General features: G+C 39.1%; 1 protein-coding gene across 1 annotated transcript in view; it reads left to right on the forward strand.

The window, feature by feature from the left end:
- BMAL2 (basic helix-loop-helix ARNT like 2) overlaps positions 1-22,647 on the forward strand; it is a 416,858-nt gene that overhangs the window by 306,200 nt on the left and 88,011 nt on the right. Inside the window, 1 exon segment of the mRNA XM_053719098.1 lies at positions 10,470-10,587. Within this exon segment, the coding sequence (XP_053575073.1) occupies positions 10,470-10,587 (118 nt within the window).

A 22,647-nucleotide genomic window follows, 5' to 3' on the forward strand; every position in this document is an offset into this window, starting at 1 on the left:
TCCGGTGCTATTTTAAAATAACAAACTTTTGATTGAAGATATAAAACTAAGTATAATCACCATAGTCCTCTCACACATCCTATCTAGTCGTTGGGTGCAAGAGAATGACTGGGAGTGACGTAGAGGGGAGGAGCTATATGCAGCTCTGCTGGGTGAATCCTCTTGCACTTCCTGTTGGGGAGGAGTAATATCCCAGAAGTAATGATGACCCGTGGACTGATCACACTTAACAGAAGAAAAAGAGTGTGTGTGTGTGTGAGAGAGAGAGAGATAAAGAGTGAGAGAGAGAGAGATAAAGAGAGAGAGATAAAGAGTGTGTGATAGAGAGAGAGAGGGAGAGATAAAGAGAGAGATACAGAGAGAAAGTGTGTGTGATAGAGAGAGAAAGAGAGGGAGAGAGAAAGAGAGAAAGATACAGAGAGAAAGTGTGTGTGATAGAGAGAGAAAGCGAGAGATACAGAGAGAGAGAGAGAAAGAAAGAAAGAAAGAAAGAAAGAAACATAGAGAGAAAGAGAGAGAGAAACAGAGAGAGAGAGAGACAAAAAGAGAAACAGAGACAAAATGAGATAAAGAGAGAATTATATATATATATATATATATATGTGTTTCTCAGGCGTATGCCTCACCAGCCTCTGAGCTCACTGCACGTCACTGGTGTATATACTATATATTTATGTGTTAATATGTGTATACAGGGAGTGCAGAATTATTAGGCAAATGAGTATTTTGACCACATCATCCTCTTTATGCATGTTGTCTTACTCCAAGCTGTATAGGCTCGAAAGCCTACTACCAATTAAGCATATTAGGTGATGTGCATCTCTGTAATGAGAAGGGGTGTGGTCTAATGACATCAACACCCTATATCAGGTGTGCATAATTATTAGGCAACTTCCTTTCCTTTGGCAAAATAGGTCAAAAGAAGGACTTGACAGGCTCAGAAAAGTAAAAAATAGTGAGATATCTTGCAGAGGGATGCAGCACTCTTAAAATTGCAAAGCTTCTGAAGCGTGATCATCGAACAATCAAGCATTTCATTCAAAATAGTCAACAGGGTCGCAAGAAGCGTGTGGAAAAACCAAGGCGCAAAATAACTGCCCATGAACTGAGAAAAGTCAAGCGTGCAGCTGCCAAGATGCCACTTGCCACCGGTTTGGCCATATTTCAGAGCTGCAACATCACTGGAGTGCCCAAAAGCACAAGGTGTGCAATACTCAGAGACATGGCCAAGGTAAGAAAGGCTGAAAGACGACCACCACTGAACAAGACACACAAGCTGAAAAGTCAAGACTGGGCCAAGAAATATCTCAAGACTGATTTTTCTAAGGTTTTATGGACTGATGAAATGAGAGTGGCTGGATTGGTAAAGGGCAGAGAGCTCCAGTCCGACTCAGATGCCAGCAAGGTGGAGGTGGAGTACTGGTTTGGGCTGGTATCATCAAAACATAATTTATGTAAGAACTTACCTGATAAATTCATTTCTTTCATATTAGCAAGAGTCCATGAGCTAGTGACGTATGGGATATACATTCCTACCAGGAGGGGCAAAGTTTCCCAAACCTCAAAATGCCTACAAATACACCCCTCACCACACCCACAAATCAGTTTAACGAATAGCCAAGAAGTGGGGTGATAAGAAAAAAGTGCGAAAGCATATAAAATAAGGAATTGGAATAATTGTGCTTTATACAAAAAAATCATAACCACCACAAAAAAGGGTGGGCCTCATGGACTCTTGCTAATATGAAAGAAATGAATTTATCAGGTAAGTTCTTACATAAATTATGTTTTCTTTCATGTAATTAGCAAGAGTCCATGAGCTAGTGACGTATGGGATAATGACTACCCAAGATGTGGATCTTTCCACGCAAGAGTCACTAGAGAGGGAGGGATAAAATAAAGACAGCCAATTCCTGCTGAAAATAATCCACACCCAAAATAAAGTTTAATGAAAAACATAAACAGAAGATTCAAACTGAAACCGCTGCCTGAAGAACTTTTCTACCAAAAACTGCTTCAGAAGAAGAAAATACATCAAAATGGTAGAATTTAGTAAAAGTATGCAAAGAGGACCAAGTTGCTGCTTTGCAAATCTGATCAACCGAAGCTTCATTCCTAAACGCCCAGGAAGTAGAAACTGACCTAGTAGAATGAGCTGTAATCCTTTGAGGCGGAGTTTTACCCGACTCGACATAGGCATGATGAATTAAAGATTTCAACCAAGATGCCAAAGAAATGGCAGAAGCTTTCTGGCCTTTTCTAGAACCGGAAAAGATAACAAATAGACTAGAAGTCTTTCGGAAAGACTTAGTAGCTTCAACATAATATTTCAAAGCTCTAACAACATCCAAAGAATGCAACGATTTCTCCTTAGAATTCTTAGGATTAGGACATAATGAAGGAACCACAATTTCTCTACTAATGTTGTTGGAATTCACAACCTTAGGTAAAAATTCAAAAGAAGTTCGCAACACCGCCTTATACTGATGAAAAATCAGAAAAGGAGACTCACAAGAAAGAGCAGATAATTCAGAGACTCTTCTGGCAGAAGAGATCGCCAAAAGGAACAAAACTTTCCAAGAAAGTAATTTAATGTCCAATGAATGCATGGGTTCAAAAGGAGGAGCTTGAAGAGCCCCCAGAACCAAATTCAAACTCCAAGGAGGAGAAATTGACAGGTTTTATACGAACCAAAGCTTGTACAAAACAATGAATATCAGGAAGATTAGCAATCTTTCTGTGAAAAAGAACAGAAAGAGCAGAGATTTGTCCTTTCAAAGAACTTGCGGACAAACCTTTATCTAAACCATCCTGAAGAAACTGAAAAATTCTCGGAATTCTAAAAGAATGCCAAGAAAAATGATGAGAAAGACACCAAGAAATATGTCTTCCAGACTCTATAATATATCTCCCTAGATACAGATTTACGAGCCTGTAACATAGTATTAATCACAGAGTCAGAGAAACCTCTTTGACCAAGAATCAAGCGTTCAATCTCCATACCTTTAAATTTAAGGATTTGAGATCCTGATGGAAAAAAGGACCTTGCAACAGAAGGTCTGGTCTTAACGGAAGAGTCCACGGATGGCAAGAGGCCATCCGGACAAGATCCGCATACCAAAACCTGTGAGGCCATGCCGGAGCTACCAGCAGAACAAACGAGCATTCCTTCAGAATCTTGGAGATTACTCTTGGAAGAAGAACTAGAGACGGAAAGATATAGGCAGGATGATACTTCCAAGGAAGTGATAATGCATCCACTGCCTCCGCCTGAGGATCCCGGGATCTGGACAGATACCTCGGAAGTTTCTTGTTTAGATGAGACGCCATCAGATCTATTTCTGGAAGTTCCCACATTTGAACAATCTGAAAAAATACCTCTGGGTGAAGAGACCAATCGCCCGGATGCAACGTTTGGCGACTGAGATAATCCGCTTCCCAATTGTCTATACCTGGGATATGAACCGCAGAGATTAGACAGGAGCTGGATTCCGCCCAAACCAGAATTCGAGATACTTCTTTCATAGCCAGAGGACTGTGAGTCCCTCCTTGATGATTGATGTATGCCACAGTTGTGACATTGTCTGTCTGAAAACAAATGAACGATTCTCTCTTCAGAAGAGGCCAAGACTGAAGAGCTCTGAAAATTGCACGGAGTTCCAAAATATTGATCGGTAATCTCACCTCCTGAGATTCCCAAACTCCTTGTGCCGTCAGAGATCCCCACACAGCTCCCCAACCTGTAAGACTTGCATCTGTTGAAATTACAGTCCAGGTCGGAAGAACAAAAGAAGCCCCCTGAATTAAACGATGGTGATCTGTCCACCACGTTAGAGAGTGTCGTACAATCGGTTTTAAAGATATTAATTGAGATATCTTTGTGTAATCCCTGCACCATTGATTCAGCATACAGAGCTGAAGAGGTCGCATGTGAAAACGAGCAAAGGGGATCGCGTCCGATGCAGCAGTCATAAGACCTAGAATTTCCATGCATAAGGCTACCGAAGGGAATGATTGTGACTGAAGGTTTCGACAAGCTGAAATCAATTTTAGACGTCTCTTGTCTGTCAAAGACAGAGTCATGGACACTGAATCTATCTGGAAACCCAGAAAGGTTACCCTTGTCTGAGGAATCAATGAACTTTTTAGTGAATTGATCCTCCAACCATGATCTTGAAGAAACAACACAAGTTGATTCGTATGAGATTCTGCTAAATGTGAAGACTGAGCAAGTACCAAGATATCGTCCAAATAAGGAAATACCACAATACCCTGTTCTCTGATTACAGACAGAAGGGCACCGAGAACCTTTGTAAAAATTCTTGGAGCTGTAGCTAGGCCAAACGGCAGAGCCACAAACTGGTAATGCTTGTCCAGGAAAGAGAATCTCAGGAACTGATAATGATCTGGATGAATCGGAATATGCAGATATGCATCCTGTAAATCTATTGTGGACATATAATGCCCTTGCTGAACAAAAGGCAAGATAGTCCTTACAGTTACTATTTTGAACGTTGGTATCCTTACATAACGATTCAATATTTTTAGATCCAGAACTGGTCTGAAGGAATTCTCCTTCTTTGGTACAATGAAGAGATTCGAATAAAACCCCAGCCCCTGTTCCAGAACTGGAACTGGCATAATTACTCCAGCCAACTCTAGATCTGAAACACATTTCAGAAATGCTTGAGCTTTCACTGGATTTACTGGGACACGGGAAAGAAAAAATCTCTTTGCAGGAGGTCTTATCTTGAAACCAATTCTGTACCCTTCTGAAACAATGTTCTGAATCCAAAGATTGTGAACAGAATTGATCCAAATTTCTTTGAAAAAACGTAACCTGCCCCCTACCAGCTGAGCTGGAATGAGGGCCGCACCTTCATGTGGACTTAGAAGCTGGCTTTGCTTTTCTAGAAGGCTTGGATTTATTCCAGACTGGAGATGGTTTCCAAACTGAAACTGCTCCTGAGGATGAAGGATCAGGCTTTTGTTCTTTGTTGAAACGAAAGGAACGAAAACGATTATTAGCCCTGTTTTTACCCTTAGATTTTTTATCCTGTGGTTAAAAAGTTCCTTTCCCACCAGTAACAGTTGAGATAATAGAATCCAACTGAGAACCAAATAATTTGTTACCCTGGAAAGAAATGGAAAGTAGAGTCGATTTAGAAGACATATCAGCATTCCAAGTTTTAAGCCATAAAGCTCTTCTAGCTAAAATAGCTAGAGACATAAACCTGACATCAACTCTGATAATATCAAAAATTGCATCACAGATAAAATTATTAGCATGTTGAAGAAGAATAATAATATTATGAGATCATGATCTGTTACTTGTTGCGCTAAAGTTTCCAACCAAAAAGTTGAAGCTGCAGCAACATCAGCCAATGATATAGCAGGTCTAAGAAGATTACCTGAACACAGATAAGATTTTCTTAGACAGGATTCAATTTTCCTATCTAAAGGATCCTTAAACGAAGTACCATCTGACGTAGGAATAGTAGTACGTTTAGCAAGGGTAGAAATAGCCCCATCAACTTTAGGGATTTTGTCCCAAAATTCTAATCTGTCAGACGGCACAGGATATAATTGCTTAAAACGTTTAGGAGTAAATGAATTACCCAAATTATTCCATTCTCTGGAAATTACTTCAGAAATAGCACCAGGAACAGGAAAAACTTCTGGAATAACCACAGGAGATTTAAAGACCTTATCTAAACGTTTAGATTTAGTATCAAGAGGACCAGAATCCTCAATTTCTAAAGCAATTAGTACTTCTTTAAGTAAAGAACGAATAAATTCCATTTTAAATAAATATGAAGATTTATCAGCATCAACCTCTGAGACAGAATCCTCTGAACCAGAAGAGTCATTAGAATCAGAATGATGATGTTCATTTAAAAATTCATCAGTATAACGAGAAGTTTTAAAAGATTTTTTATGTTTACTAGAAGGAGGAATAACAGACATAGCCTTCTTGATGGATTCAGAAACAAAATCTCTTATGTTATCAGGAACACTCTGAACATTAGATGTTGATGGAACTGCAACAGGTAATGGTACATTACTAAAGGAAATATTATCTGCATTAACAAGTTTGTCATAATATTTAATACAAACAACAGCTGAAGGAACAGATACCAAAAGTGATACACTTAGCTTTGGTAGCTCCAGCACCGGGCAGCGATTTTCCTGAAGTATCTTCTGACTCAGTTGCAACGTGGAACATCTTGCGATATGTAATAGAAAAAACAACATATAAAGCAAAATTGATCAAATTCCTTAAATGACAGTTTCAGGAATGGGAAAAAAATGCCAGTGAACAAGCTTCTAGCAACCAGAAGCAATAAATAATGAGACTTAAATAATGTGGAGACAAAAGTGACGCCCATATTTTTTTAGCGCCAAATAAGACGCCCACATTATTTGGCGCCTAAATGCTTTTGGCGCCCAAAATGACGCCACATCCGGAACGCCGACACTTTTGACGCAAAAGAACGTCAAAAATGACGCAACTTCCGGCGACACGTATGACGCCGGAAACAGAAAAAAAAATTTTTGCGCCAAAAAAGTCTGCGCCAAGAATGACGCAATAAAATGAAGCATTTTCAGCCCCGCGAGCCTAACAGCCCACAGGGAAAAAGTCAAATTTTTTAAGGTAAGAAAAAATGATTGATTCAAATGCATTATCCCAAATATGAAACTGACTGTCTGAAAATAAGGAATGTTGAACATCCTGAGTCAAGGCAAATAAATGTTTGAATACATATATTTAGAACTTTATAAAAAAAAGTGCCCAACCATAGCTTAGAGTGTCACAGAAAATAAGACTTACTTACCCCAGGACACTCATCTACATGTTTGTAGAAAGCCAAACCAGTACTGAAACGAAAATCAGCAGAGGTAATGGTATATATATAAGAGTATATCGTCGATCTGAAAAGGGAGGTAAGAGATGAATCTCTACGACCGATAACAGAGAACCTATGAAATAGACCCCGTAGAAGGAGATCATTGCATTCAAATAGGCAATACTCTCCTCACATCCCTCTGACATTCACTGCACGCTGAGAGGAAAACCGGGCTCCAACCTGCTGCGGAGCGCATATCAACGTAGAATCTAGCACAAACTTACTTACTTACCACCTCCATAGGAGGCAAAGTTTGTAAAACTGATTTGTGGGTGTGGTGAGGGGTGTATTTGTAGGCATTTTGAGGTTTGGGAAACTTTGCCCCTCCTGGTAGGAATGTATATCCCATACGTCACTAGTTCATGGACTCTTGCTAATTACATGAAAGAAAGATGAGCTTGTGGGGCCTTTTCGGGTTGAGGATGGAGTCAAGCTCAACTCCCAGTCCTACTGCCAGTTTCTGGAAGACACCTTCTTCAAGCAGTGGTACAGGAAGAAGTCTGCATCCTTCAAGAAAAACATGATTTTCATGCAGGACAATGCTCCATCACACGCGTCCAAGTACTCCACAGCGTGGCTGGCAAGAAAGGGTATAAAAGAAGAAAATCTAATGACATGGCCTCCTTGTTCACCTGATCTGAACCCCATTGAGAACCTGTGGTCCATCATCAAATGTGAGATTTACAAGGAGGGAAAACAGTAAACCTCTCTGAACAGTGTCTGGGAGGCTGTGGTTGCTGCTGCACGCAATGTTGATGGTGAACAGATCAAAACACTGACAGAATCCATGGATGGCAGGCTTTTGAGTGTCCTTGCAAAGAAAGGTGGCTATATTGGTCACTGATTTGTTTTGTTTTTGAATGTCAGAAATGTATATTTGTGAATGTTGAGATGTTATATTGGTTTCACTGGTAAAAATAAATAATTGAAATGGGTATATATTTGTTTTTTGTTAAGTTACCTAATAATTATGCACAGTAATAGTCACCTGCACACACAGATATCCCCCTAAAATAGCTATAACTAAAAACAAACTAAAACTACTTCGAAAACTATTCAGCTTTGAAATTAATGAGTTTTTTGGGTTCATTGAGAACATGGTTGTTGTTCAATAATAAAATTAATCCTCAAAAATACAACTTGCCTAATAATTCTGCACTCCCTGTATACATATACAGGGAGTGCAGAATGATTAGACAAATGAGTATTTTGACCACATCATCCTCTTTATGCATGTTGTCTTACTCCAAGCTGTATAGGCTCGAAAGCCTACTACCAATTAAGCATATTAGGTGATGTGCATCTCTGTAATGAGAAGGGGTGTGGTCTAATGACATCAACACCCTATATCAGGTGTGCATAATTATTAGGCAACTTCCTTTCCTTTGGCAAAATGGGTCAAAAGAAGGACTTGACAGGCTCAGAAAAGTCAAAAATAGTGAGATATCTTGCAGAGGGATGCAGCACTCTTAAAATTGCAAAGCTTCTGAAGCGTGATCATCAAACAATCAAGCGTTTCATTCAAAATAGTCAACAGGGTTGCAAGAAGCGTGTGGAAAAACCAAGGCGCAAAATAACTGCCCATGAACTGAGAAAAGTCAAGCGTGCAGCTGACAAGATGCCACTTGCCACCAGTTTGGCCATATTTCAGAGCTGCAACATCACTGGAGTGCCCAAAAGCACAAGGTGTGCAATACTCAGAGATATGGCCAAGGTAAGAAAGGCTGAAAGACGACCACCACTGAACAAGACACACAAGCTGAAACGTCAAGACTGGGCCAAGAAATATCTCAAAACTGATTTTTCTAAAGTTTTATGGACTGATGAAATGAGAGTGAGTCTTGATGGGCCAGATGGATGGGCCCGTGGCTGGATTGGTAAAGGGCAGAGAGCTCCAGTCCGACTCAGACGCCAGCAAGGTGGAGGTGGAGTACTGGTTTGGGCTGGTATCATCAAAGATGAGCTTATGGGGCCTTTTCGGGTTGAGGATGGAGTCAAGCTCAACTCCCAGTCCTACTGCCAGTTTCTGGAAGACACCTTCCTCAAGCAGTGGTACAGGAAGAAGTCTGCATCCTTCAAGAAAAACATGATTTTAATGCAGGACAATGCTCCATCACACGCGTCCAAGTACTCCACAGCGTGGCTGGCAAGAAAGGGTATAAAAGAAGAAAATCTAATGACATGGCCTCCTTGTTCACCTGATCTGAACCCCATTGAGAACCTGTGGTCCATCATCAAATGTGAGATTTACAAGGAGGGAAAACAGTACACCTCTCTGAACAGTGTCTGGGAGGCTGTGGTTGCTGCTGCACGCAATGTTGATGGTGAACAGATCAAAACACTGACAGAATCCATGGATGGCAGGCTTTTGAGTGTCCTTGCAAAGAAAGGTGGCTATATTGGTCACTGATTTGTTTTTGTTTTGTTTTTGAATGTCAGAAATGTATATTTGTGAATGTTGAGATGTTATATTGGTTTCACTGGTAAAAATAAATAATTGAAATGGGTATATATTTGTTTTTTGTTAAGTTGCCTAATAATTATGCACAGTAATAGTCACCTGCACACACAGATATCCCCCTAAAATAGCTATAACTAAAAACAAACTAAAAACTACTTCCAAAACTATTCAGCTTTGATATTAATGAGTTTTTTGGGTTCATTGAGAACATGGTTGTTGTTCAATAATAAAATTAATCCTCAAAAATACAACTTGCCTAATAATTCTGCACTCACTGTATATTTGTGTTACTATGTGTATATACATATATATTTATGTTTTAATATGTGTATATACTATATATTTATGTGTATATACTTTATATTTATGTGTTAATATGTGTATATATGTTACGGGTAAAGTAAGATATCCGGTAATCCTAGGATTACCCTGGTAAACCTGACATTACCCAAGCGGCTATGGGTAATTCCCCCATCTTCACTATTTATTTTGCCTCCGCCTAGGGGGTTCAAGGAAGGCGCCCCATCGATCCTCTGGCATCCACCTCAAGTGAACCTTGGGGAATGTGGTTTACAAAGGGGGCTTTGCCCAGGCAGAGGCAAAAAAGATAGTGAAGATGGGGGAATTACAGTGCATTCTATATATGTTTGATGCGGTGACTCCGCCCTCTGAGGGAATGTATGATCATACATCGGGCTTTGCCCACAGCTGCTTGGGTAATGTCCATTTTACCCCGGTAATCCTAGGATTACCCAATATATTACTGGTTTTTGTAACCTTGTTACCTGTTTGTTCCTGAGATCCGGAGGGATTAATTATAATTCTATTTACATTTAGCTATTTGTCGCTAAGGTAAAAGTGTGAGTATTCTGTCTAATTTACAGAGGAAGTATTGTTTGCTGCATTGTTGCGCAATGATGGTTTATTTTTGAGTGAAACATTTAAGAAGTCTTCAATAAAAAGGAAATGATTTGACCTAACTTTGAAAATTCAGTTGTGGTTTGGTCTCAAATTTGTTGCACTGTATATAAGTAAATTCATAATTTTTTTGTATTTTACTTTCTTATAAAAAGAAATAATCCAAAATAATCTTATTTCAGAATGATTTGTTTGGACAAAGTTTATTTGACTATTTGCACCCCAAAGATGTTGCCAAAGTAAAGGAGCAGCTTTCATCCTCAGATATAACTCCAAGGGAGAAACTCATAGATGCCAAAAGTAAGTTGAACTTAAATGCTATATATTAAACATGATTGTTTATGTTTAGTGAGAGGTTCGGTGTTCTAAACATAACTTAAAATGCTAGAAAACCATTTATTTCAGGCTGTCATTGACCCTTTTCAGAACAGATGACTGGAGTAACAGCTCAGTGAAGTCAGCGGAAGTTCTCACTCCCCTTTCTGCTTGAGTCTTTCAGCGTCTGCTTTGACATTATATCAGTTTTTAACCATATTTTGGTGGCCCCCAGCATTCTGTGCCTATATATTAGTGATAGTAGTTCAATTGCAGATGATTACAGCAAGCCCTGGTCTCCTGGTTAGTCCGTGTTATGGATTTTGTTTCTGTTTCAGCAAATTTCACAGTAGACATGGCTAGAGTTGTGTTTTTTGCTTATTCTTAAATATTTTTAGAGGGACAGATGATCCCTGTATAATACATATCATTGTACAATATATTAAGGTTAAAGAGATATGAAACCCAATTTTCTTCTTTCATGATTCAGATGCAGCCGCAATTTTAAGCAACTTTCTAATTTACTCCTATTATCAATTTTTCTTTGTTCTCTTGGTATGCTTTGTTGAATGAGCAGCAATGCACTACTGGTTGCTGACTGAACACATGGGTGAGCCACTGACAATCGGTATATATATGCAGCAACCAACCAGCAGCTAGAACCTAGGTTCTTTGCTGCTCCTGAGCTTTCCTAGATAAACCTTTCAGCAAAGGATAATAAGAGAAGGAAGCAAATGAAATAATAGAAGTAAATGGGAAAGTTGTTTAAAATTGTATTCTCTATCTGAATCATGAAAGAAAAATGTTGTATTTCTTTCATGTAATTAGCAAGAGTCCATGAGCTAGTGACGTATGGGATATACATTCCTACCAGGAGGGGCAAAGTTTCCCAAACCTTAAAATGCCTATAAATACACCCCTCACCACACCCACAATTCAGTTTTACAAACTTTGCCTCCTATGGAGGTGGTGAAGTAAGTTTGTGCTAGATTCTACGTTGATATGCGCTCCGCAGCAGGTTGGAGCCCGGTTTTCCTCTCAGCGTGCAGTGAATGTCAGAGGGATGTGAGGAGAGTATTGCCTGTTTGAATTCAATGATCTCCTTCTACGGGGTCTATTTCATAAGGTTCTCTGTTATCGGTCGTAGAGATTCATCTCTTACCTCCCTTTTCAGATCGACGATATACTCTTATAAATATACCATTACCTCTGCTGATTTTCGTTTCAGTACTGGTTTGGCTTTCTACAAACATGTAGATGAGTGTCCTGGGGTAAGTAAGTCTTATTTTCTGTGACACTCTAAGCTATGGTTGGGCACTTTTTTTATAAAGTTCTAAATATATGTATTCAAACATTTATTTGCCTTGACTCAGGATGTTCAACATTCCTTATTTTCAGACAGTCAGTTTCATATTTGGGATAATGCATTTGAATCAAATATTTTTCTTACCTTAAAGATTTGACTTTTTTCCCTGTGGGCTGCTAGGCTCGCGGGGGCTGAAAATACTTCATTTTATTGCGTCATTCTTGGCGCGGACTTTTTTGGCGCAAAAAATCTTTTCTGTTTCCGGCGTCATACGTGTCGCCGGAAGTTGCGTCATTTTTGACGTTCTTTTGCGCCAAAAAATGTCGGCGTTCCGGACGTGGCGTCATTTTTGGCGCCAAAAGCATTTAGGCGCCAAATAATGTGGGCGTCTTATTTGGCGCTAAAAAAATATGGGCGTCGCTTTTGTCTCCACATTATTTAAGTCTCATTATTTATTGCTTCTGGTTGCTAGAAGCTTGTTCACTGGCATTTTTTCCCATTCCTGAAACTGTCATTTAAGGAATTTGATCAATTTTGCTTTATATGTTGTTTTTTCTCTTACATATTGCAAGATGTCTCACGTTGCATCTGAGTCAGAAGATACTTCAGGAAAATCGCTGTCTGGTGCTGGAACTACCAAAGCTAAGTGTATCTGCTGTAAACTTTTGGTAGCTATTCCTCCAGCTGTTGTTTGTATTAATTGTCATGACAAACTTGTTAATGCAGATAATATTTCCTTTAGTAATGTACCATTACCTGTTGCAGTTCCATCAACATCTAATGTTCAGAATGTTCCTGATAACATAATAGATTTTGTTTCTGAATCCATCAAGAAGGCTATGTCTGTTATTCCTCCTTCTAGTAAACATAAAAAATCTTTTAAAACTTCTCTTTATACAGATGAATTTTTAAATGAACATCATTATTCTGATTCTAATGACTCTTCTGGTTCAGAGGATTCTGTCTCAGAGATTGATGCTGATAAATCTTCATATTTATTTAAAATGGAATTTATTCGTTCTTTACTTAAAGAAGTACTAATTGCTTTAGAAATTGAGGATTCTGGTCCTCTTGATACTAAATCTAAACGTTTAGATAAGGTCTTTAAATCTCCTGTGGTTATTCCAGAAGTTTTTCCTGTTCCTGGTGCTATTTCTGAAGTAATTTCCAGAGAATGGAATAATTTGGGTAATTCATTTACTCCTTCTAAACGTTTTAAGCAATTATATCCTGTGCCGTCTGACAGATTAGAATTTTGGGACAAAATCCCTAAAGTTGATGGGGCTATTTCTACCCTTGCTAAACGTACTACTATTCCTACGTCAGATGGTACTTCCTTTAAGGATCCTTTAGATAGGAAAATTGAATCCTTTCTAAGAAAAGCTTATCTGTGTTCAGGTAATCTTCTTAGATCTGCTATATCATTGGCTGATGTTGCTGCAGCTTCAACTTTTTGGTTGGAAACTAGCGCAACAAGTAACAGATCATGATTCTCATAATATTATTATTCTTCTTCAACATGCTAATAATTTTATCTGTGATGCCATTTTTGATATTATCAGAGTTGATGTCAGGTTTATGTCTCTAGCTATTTTAGCTAGAAGAGCTTTATGGCTTAAAACTTGGAATGCTGATATGTCTTCTAAATCAACTCTACTTTCCATTTCTTTCCAGGGTAACAAATTATTTGGTTCTCAGTTGGATTCTATTATCTCAACTGTTACTGGTGGGAAAGGAACTTTTTTACCACAGGATAAAAAATCTAAGGGTAAAAACAGGGCTAATAATCGTTTTCGTTCCTTTCGTTTCAACAAAGAACAAAAGCCTGATCCTTCATCCTCAGGAGCAGTTTCAGTTTGGAAACCATCTCCAGTCTGGAATAAATCCAAGCCTTCTAGAAAAGCAAAGCCAGCTTCTAAGTCCACATGAAGGTGCGGCCCTCATTCCAGCTCAGCTGGTAGGGGGCAGGTTACGTTTTTTCAAAGAAATTTGGATCAATTCTGTTCACAATCTTTGGATTCAGAACATTGTTTCAGAAGGGTACAGAATTGGTTTCAAGATGAGACCTCCTGCAAAGAGATTTTTTCTTTCCCGTGTCCCAGTAAATCCAGTGAAAGCTCAAGCATTTCTGAATTGTGTTTCAGATCTAGAGTTGGCTGGAGTAATTATGCCAGTTCCAGTTCTGGAACAGGGGCTGGGGTTTTATTCAAATCTCTTCATTGTACCAAAGAAGGAGAATTCCTTCAGACCAGTTCTGGATCTAAAAATATTGAATCGTTATGTAAGGATACCAACGTTCAAAATGGTAACTGTAAGGACTATCTTGCCTTTTGTTCAGCAAGGGCATTATATGTCCACAATAGATTTACAGGATGCATATCTGCATATTCCGATTCATCCAGATCATTATCAGTTCCTGAGATTCTCTTTTCTGGACAAGCATTACCAGTTTGTGGCTCTGCCGTTTGGCCTAGCTACAGCTCCAAGAATTTTTTCAAAGGTTCTCGGTGCCCTTCTGTCTGTAATCAGAGAACAGGGTATTGTGGTATTTCCTTATTTGGACGATATCTTGGTACTTGCTCAGTCTTTACATTTAGCAGAATCTCATACGAATCGACTTGTGTTGTTTCTTCAAGATCATGGTTGGAGGATCAATTTACCAAAAAGTTCATTGATTCCTCAGACAAGGGTAACCTTTCTGGGTTTCCAGATAGATTCAGTGTCCATGACTCTGTCTTTGACAGACAAGAGACGTCTAAAATTGATTTCAGCTTGTCGAAACCTTCAGTCACAATCATTCCCTTCGGTAGCCTTATGCATGGAAATTCTAGGTCTTATGACTGCTGCATCGGACGCGTTCCCCTTTGCTCGTTTTCACATGCGACCTCTTCAGCTCTGTATGCTGAATCAATGGTGCAGGGATTACACAAAGATATCTCAATTAATATCTTTAAAACCGATTGTACGACACTCTCTAACGTGGTGGACAGATCACCATCGTTTAATTCAGGGGGCTTCTTTTGTGCTTCCGACCTGGACTGTAATTTCAACAGATGTAAGTCTCACAGGTTGGGGAGCTGTGTGGGGATCTCTGACGGCACAAGGAGTTTGGGAATCTCAGGAGGTGAGATTACCGATCAATATTTTGGAACTCCGTGCAATTTTCAGAGCTCTTCAGTCTTGGCCTCTTCTGAAGAGAGAATCGTTCATTTGTTTTCAGACAGACAATGTCACAACTGTGGCATACATCAATCATCAAGGAGGGACTCACAGTCCTCTGGCTATGAAAGAAGTATCTCGAATTCTGGTTTGGGCGGAATCCAGCTCCTGTCTAATCTCTGCGGTTCATATCCCAGGTATAGACAATTGGGAAGCGGATTATCTCAGTCGCCAAACGTTGCATCCGGGCGAATGGTCTCTTCACCCAGAGGTATTTCTTCAGATTGTTCAAATGTGGGAGCTTCCAGAAATAGATCTGATGGTGTCTCATCTAAACAAGAAACTTCCCAGGTATCTGTCCAGATCCCGGGATCCTCAGGCGGAAGCAGTGGATGCATTATCACTTCCTTGGAAGTATCATCCTGCCTATATCTTTCCGCCTCTAGTTCTTCTTCCAAGAGTAATCTCCAAGATTCTGAAGGAATGCTCGTTTGTTCTGCTGATAGCTCCAGCATGGCCTCACAGGTTTTGGTATGCGGATCTTGTCCGGATGGCCTCTTGCCATCCGTGGACTCTTCCGCTAAGACCAGACCTTCTGTCGCAAGGTCCTTTTTTCCATCAGGATCTCAAATCCTTAAATTTAAAGGTATGGAGATTGAACGCTTGATTCTTGGTCAAAGAGGTTTCTCTGACTCTGTGATTAATACTATGTTACAGGCTCGTAAATCTGTATCCAGAGAGATATATTATAGAGTCTGGAAGACTTATATTTCTTGGTGTCTTTCTCATCATTTTTCTTGGCATTCTTTTAGAATTCCGAGAATTTTACAGTTTCTTCAGGATGGTTTAGATAAAGGTTTATCCGCAAGTTCTTTGAAAGGACAAATCTCTGCTCTTTCTGTTCTTTTTCACAGAAAAATTGCTAATCTTCCTGATATTCATTGTTTTGTACAAGCTTTGGTTCGTATAAAACCTGTCAATTTCTCCTCCTTGGAGTTTGAATTTGGTTCTGGGGGCTCTTCAAGCTCCTCCGTTTGAACCTATGCATTCATTGGACATTAAATTACTTTCTTGGAAAGTTTTGTTCCTTTTGGCGATCTCTTCTGCCAGAAGAGTCTCTGAATTATCTGCTCTTTCTTGTGAGTCTCCTTTTCTGATTTTTCATCAGGATAAGGCGGTGTTGCGAACTTCTTTTGAATTTTTACCTAAGGTTGTGAATTCCAACAACATTAGTAGAGAAATTGTGGTTCCTTCATTATGTCCTAATCCTAAGAATTCTAAGGAGAAATCGTTGCATTCTTTGGATGTTGTTAGAGCTTTGAAATATTATGTTGAAACTACTAAGTCTTTCCGAAAGACTTCTAGTCTATTTGTTATCTTTTCCGGTTCTAGAAAAGGCCAGAAAGCTTCTGCCATTTCTTTGGGATCTTGGTTGAAATCTTTAATTCATCATGCCTATGTCGAGTCGGGTAAAACTCCGCCTCAAAGGATTACAGCTCATTCTACTAGGTCAGTTTCTACTTCCTGGGCGTTTAGGAATGAAGCTTCAGTTGATCAGATTTGCAAAGCAGCAACTTGGTCCTCTTTGCATACTTTTACTAAATTCTACCATTTTGATGTATTTTCTTCTTCTGAAGCAGTTTTTGGTAGAAAAGTACTTCAGGCAGCGGTTTCAGTTTGAATCTTCTGTTTATGTTTTTCATTAAACTTTATTTTGGGTGTGGATTATTTTCAGCAGGAATTGGCTGTCTTTATTTTATCCCTCCCTCTCTAGTGACTCTTGCGTGGAAAGATCCACATCTTGGGTAGTCATTATCCCATACGTCACTAGCTCATGGACTCTTGCTAATTACATGAAAGAAAACATAATTTATGTAAGAACTTACCTGATAAATTCATTTCTTTCATATTAGCAAGAGTCCATGAGGCTCGCCCTTTTTTGTGGTGGTTATGATTTTTTTGTATAAAGCACAATTATTCAAATTCCTTATTTTATATGCTTTCGCACTTTTTTCTTATCACCCCACTTCTTGGCTATTCGTTAAACTGAATTGTGGGTGTGGTGAGGGGTGTATTTATAGGCATTTTAAGGTTTGGGAAACTTTGCCCCTCCTGGTAGGAATGTATATCCCATACGTCACTAGCTCATGGACTCTTGCTAATATGAAAGAAATGAATTTATCAGGTAAGTTCTTACATAAATTATGTTTTCATGTCTCTTTAAGAAATCCTATACTAGGGTAAGATGTTGTGCAGTCTGTAAGGCAGATTACAATGTATTGTTCTTTTACTGCTGTTCCCAATGAACGTGTGGGTTTCCCATTACTTAAGGGCGCCTGCAGTCTGTTTCATGGGCAAATCTTGAGTTTAGGTCCAGCCTTACAAGATATTCTGACTAAATGTCTTAAGCTCACATAAAGCATCATTTTAAGGATGCTGCTTATCCTTAGTATGTTTTAATCTAAAAGTAAACATAAAGGTTTCTATAGTCCCTGATGTAGGTTCTTCCTCTTACAGTTTGTCCTCTTACAGTTCGTCTTCTTACAGTTTGTCTTCTTACAGTTTGTCCTCTTACAATTTGTCCTCTTACAGTTTGTCCTCTTACAGTTTGTCTTCTTACAGTTTGTCCTCTTACAGTTTGTCCTCTTACAGTTTGTCCTCTTACAGTTTGTCCTCTTACAGTTTGTCTTCTTACAGTTTGTCTTCTTACAGTTTGTCCTCTTACAGTTTCTACTCTTACAGTTTGTCCTCTTACAGTTTCTACTCTTACAGTTTGTCCTCTTACAGTTTGTCCTCTTACAGTTTGTCTTCTTACAGTTTGTCCTCTTACAGTTTGTCTTCTTACAGTTTGTTCTCTTAAGTTTGTCTTCTTACAGTTTGTCCTCTTACAGTTTGTCCTCTTACAGTTTGTCTTCTTACAGTTTGTCTTCTTACAGTTTGTCTTCTTACAGTTTGTCCTCGTACAGTTTGTCCTCGTACAGTTTGTCCTCTTACAGTTTGTCTTCTTACAGTTTGTCCTCGTACAGTTTGTCCTCATACAGTTTGTCCTCTTACAGTTTGTCCTCGTACAGTTTGTCTTCTTACAGTTTGTCTTCTTACAGTTTGTCCTCTTACAGTTGTTGTCCTCTTACAGTTGTTGTCCTCTTACAGTTTGTCTTCTTACAGTTTGTCCTCGTACAGTTTGTCCTCGTACAGTTTGTCTTCTTGCAGTTTGTCTTCTTACAGTTTGTCCTCTTGCAGTTTGTCCTCTTGCAGTTTGTCTTCTTACAGTTTGTCCTCTTGCAGTTTGTCCTCTTACAGTATGTCTTCTTACAGTTTGTCCTCTTGCAGTTTGTCTTCTTACAGTTTGTCCTCTTGCAGTTTGTCCTCTTGCAGTTTGTCTTCTTACAGTTTCTCCTCTTACAGTTTCTCCTCTTACAGTTTCTCCTCTTACAGTTTGTCTTCTTACAGTTTGTCTTCTTACAGTTTGTCCTCTTACAGTATGTCTTCTTACAGTTTGTCCTCTTACAGTTTGTCCTCTTACAGTTTGTCTTCTTACAGTTTGTCCTCTTACAGTTTGTCCTCTTACAGTTTGTCCTCTTGCAGTTTGTCCTCTTACAGTTTGTCCTCTTACAGTTTGTCCTCTTACAGTTTGTCCTCTTACAGTTTGTCCTCTTACAGTTTATCCTCTTACAGTTTATCTTCTTACAGTTTGTCTTCTTACAGTTTGTCTTCTTACAGTTTGTCTTCTTACAGTTTGTCTTCTTGCAGTTTGTCTTCTTGCAGTTTGTCTTCTTGCAGTTTGTCCTCTTACAGTTTGTCCTCTTACACGGCTAGATTACGAGTTTTGCGTTAAGCTGAAAAAGCAGCATTAACAGTTCCTAACGCTGCTTTTTCACTACCGCTGCTATTACGAGTCTTGCAGGTTTAGGGGCACCACACATTTCTTTGGCCTTACTGCAAAACGACATACGTAAACTTCGTAAGCCCTTTTTTCTATGGGACTTCCATAGCGCTGGTATTATGAGTCTGTCCTGGGAGGCCGAAAAGGGAGCGGTACACCCTCTACCTCAAAGATTCGTAACGCATTCTAAAGTCAGTAGCATAAAACTCATAACTAAAGTGCTAAAAAGTACACTAACACCCATAAACTACCTATTAACCCCTAAACCGAGGCCCTCCGCATCGCAAACACTATAATACAATTTTTAACCCCTAATCTGCCGCTCCGGACATAGCCGCCACTAGAATAAACATATTAACCCCTAAACCGCCGCACTCCTGCCTCGCAAACACTAGTTAAATACCCTTAGAAAAATCCTAACACTAACCCCCGAAGATTCACTTACCGGGAGAAGTCTTCATCAAGCGGCAAGATGTCCTCAACGAAGCCGGCAGAAGAGGTCCTCCAGACGGGCAGAAATCTTCATCCAGACGGCATCTTCTATCTTCATCCTTCCGGTGCGGAGCGGGTCCATCTTCAAGACATCCGACGCGGAGCATCCTCTTCAAACGACGGCTTCTTCGTAATGAATATCTCTTTAACTGACGTCATCCAAGATGGCGTCCCTTAGATTCCGATTAGCCAATTGGATTTTTTCTACCTTAATTCCGATTGGCTGATAGAATTCTATCAGCGAATCAGAATCTAAGGGACGCCACTTAAAGAGATATTCATTATGAAGAAGCCGTCGTTTGAAGAGGATGCTCCGCGTCGGATGTCTTGAAGATGGACCCGCTCCGCGCCGGAAGGATGAAGATAGAAGATGCCGTCTGGATGAAGACCTCTGCCCGTCTGGAGGACCACTTCTGCCGGCTTCGTTGAGGGCATCTTGCCGCTTGGATGAAGACTTCTCCTGGTAAGTGAATCTTCGGGGGTTAGTGTTAGGAGTTTTTAAAGGGTGTGTTGGGTGGGTTTATTTTTAGATTAGGGTTTGGGCCTGCAAAAGAGCTAAATGCCCATCCAAATGCCATTTTCAGGGCAATGGGGAGCTTAGTTTTTTTTAGTTAGTATTTTGGTTGGGGGGGGGGGTTGTTTTGTATTTTTTTTTTTTTTACAGGTAAAAGAGCTGATTACTTTAGGGCAATGCCCTACAAAAGGCCCTATTAAGGGCTATTGATAGTTTAGTTTAGGCTAGGGTTTTTTTTTTTTATTTGGGGGGGGGGCTTTTTTCTATTTTGATAGGGCTATTAGATTAGGTGTAATTTGTTTAAAGATCTTGTAATTTGTTTTTTATTTTCTGTAATTTAGTGTTTGTTTTTGTAATTTAGCTAATTTAATTTATTTAATTGTAGTTAATTTATTTAATTGTAGTGTAGTGTTAGGTGTTATTGTAACTTAGGTTAGGTTTTATTTTACAAATAAATTTGTATTTATTTATTTATTTTAGCTAGGTAGTTATTAAATAGTTAATAACTATTTAATAACTATTCTACCTAGTTAAAATAAATACAAACTTGCCTGTAAAATAAAAATAAACCCTAAGCTAGATACAATGTAACTATTAGTTATATTGTAGCTAGCTTAGGGTTTATTTTACAGGTAAGTAGTTTTAAATAGGAATAATTTAGTTAATGATAGAAATTTTATTTAGATTTATTTTAATTATATTTCAATTAGGGGGTGTTAGGGTTAGGGTTAGACTTAGGTTTAGGGGTTATTACATTTAATATAGTGGCTGCGACCTTGGGGGCGGCAGATTAGGGGTTAATAAATGTAGGTAGGTTGTGGCGAAATTGGGGGCGGCAAATTAGGGGTTAATAAGTGTAGGTAGGTTGCGGCAACATTGGGGGTGGGAGATTAGGGGTTAATAAATATAATGTAGGTGTCGGCGATGTTGGGGGCAGCAGATTAGGGGTTAATAAGTATAATGTAGGTGGCGGCGATGTCCGGAGCAGCAGATTTGGGGTTAATAAATATAATGTAGGTGTCGGCGATGTTGGGGTTAATAAGTGTAATGTAGGTGGCGGTGATGTCCGGAGCAGCAGATTAGGGGTTAATAAATATAATGTAATGCCACCTACATTATACTTATTAACCCCTAGTCTGCCGTCCCCAACGTCGCCGCCACTATATTAAATGTATTAACCCCTAAATCTAACCCTAACACCCCCTAACTTAAATATAATTTAAATAAATCTAAAGAAAATTAATATCATTAACTAAATTATTCCTATTTAAAACTAAATACTTACCTATAAAATAAACCCTAAGCTAGCTACAATATAACTAATAGGGTTTAGGGTTTATTTTTATTTTACAGGCAAGTTTGTATTTATTTTAACTAGGTAGAATAGTTATTAAATAGTTATTAACTATTTAATAACTACCTAGCTAAAATAAATACAAATTGACCTGTAAAATAAAACCTAGCCTAAGTTACACGAACACCTAACACTACACTATAATTAAATAAATTAACTAAATTAAATATAATTAAATAAATTAAATTGGCTAAATCACAAAAAAACACTAAATTACAGAAAATAATAAAAAAATTAGATATTTAAACTTATTACACCTAATCTAATAGCCCTATTAAAATAAAAAAGCCCCCCCAAAATAAAAAAAACCCTAGCCTAAAATAAACTACCAATAGCCCTTAAAAGGGCCTTTTGCGGGGCATTGCCCCAAAGTAAAAAGCTCTTTTACCTGTAAAAAAAATACAAACAACCCCCCAACAGTAAAACCCACCACCCACACAACCAACCCCCCAAATAAAATACTATCTAAAAAAAACCTAAGCTCAGAAAAGGGCATTTGGATGGGCATTGCCCTTAAAAGGGCAGTTAGCTCTTTTGCAGGCCCAAAGTCCCTAACCTAAAAATAAAAACCCACCCAATACACCCTTAAAAAAAACTAACACTAACCCCCTGAAGATCGACTGAACGGGAGACGTCTTCATCCAAGCCGGGCCGAAGTCCTCAACGAAGCCGGGAGAAGTCTTCATCCAAGCCGGGCGAAGTGGTCCTCCAGACGGGCAGAAGTCTTCATCCAGACGGCATCTTCTATCTTCATCCATCCGGCGTGTAGCGAGTCCATCTTCAAGACATCTGACGCGGAGCATCCTCTTCATCCGACGACTAAAGCTGAATGAAGGTACCTTTAAGTGACGTCATCCAAGATGGCGTCCCTTAGATTCCAATTGGCTGAATTCTATCAGCCAATCGGAATTAAGGTAGAAAAAGGTAATCTTGGATGACCAAGATGAAGGTAAGGTAGAAAAAGATCCAATCAGCCAATAGGATTGAGCTCGCATTCTTTTGGCTGATTGGAACAGCCAATAATGTAACCAATATAATGTAGGTGGCGGCGGTGTCCGGTACGGCAGATTAGGGGTTAAAAAATTTATTATAGTGTTTGCAATACTGGAGGGCCTCGGTTTAGGGGTTAATAGGTAGTTTATGGGTGTTAGTGTACTTTTTAGCACTTTAGTTATGAGGTTTATGTTACGGCGTTGTACCATAAAACTCATAACTACTGACTTTTAAATGCGTTAGGACTCTTGACGGGGTAGGGTGTACCGCTCACTTTTTGGCCTCCCAGGACAGACTCGTAATACCGGCGCTATGGAAGTCCCATAGAGAAAAGACTTTATAAA

The sequence above is a fragment of the Bombina bombina genome, chromosome 6 (genome assembly GCF_027579735.1).
Source record: "Bombina bombina isolate aBomBom1 chromosome 6, aBomBom1.pri, whole genome shotgun sequence".
Classification (NCBI taxonomy): Eukaryota; Metazoa; Chordata; class Amphibia; order Anura; family Bombinatoridae; genus Bombina; species Bombina bombina.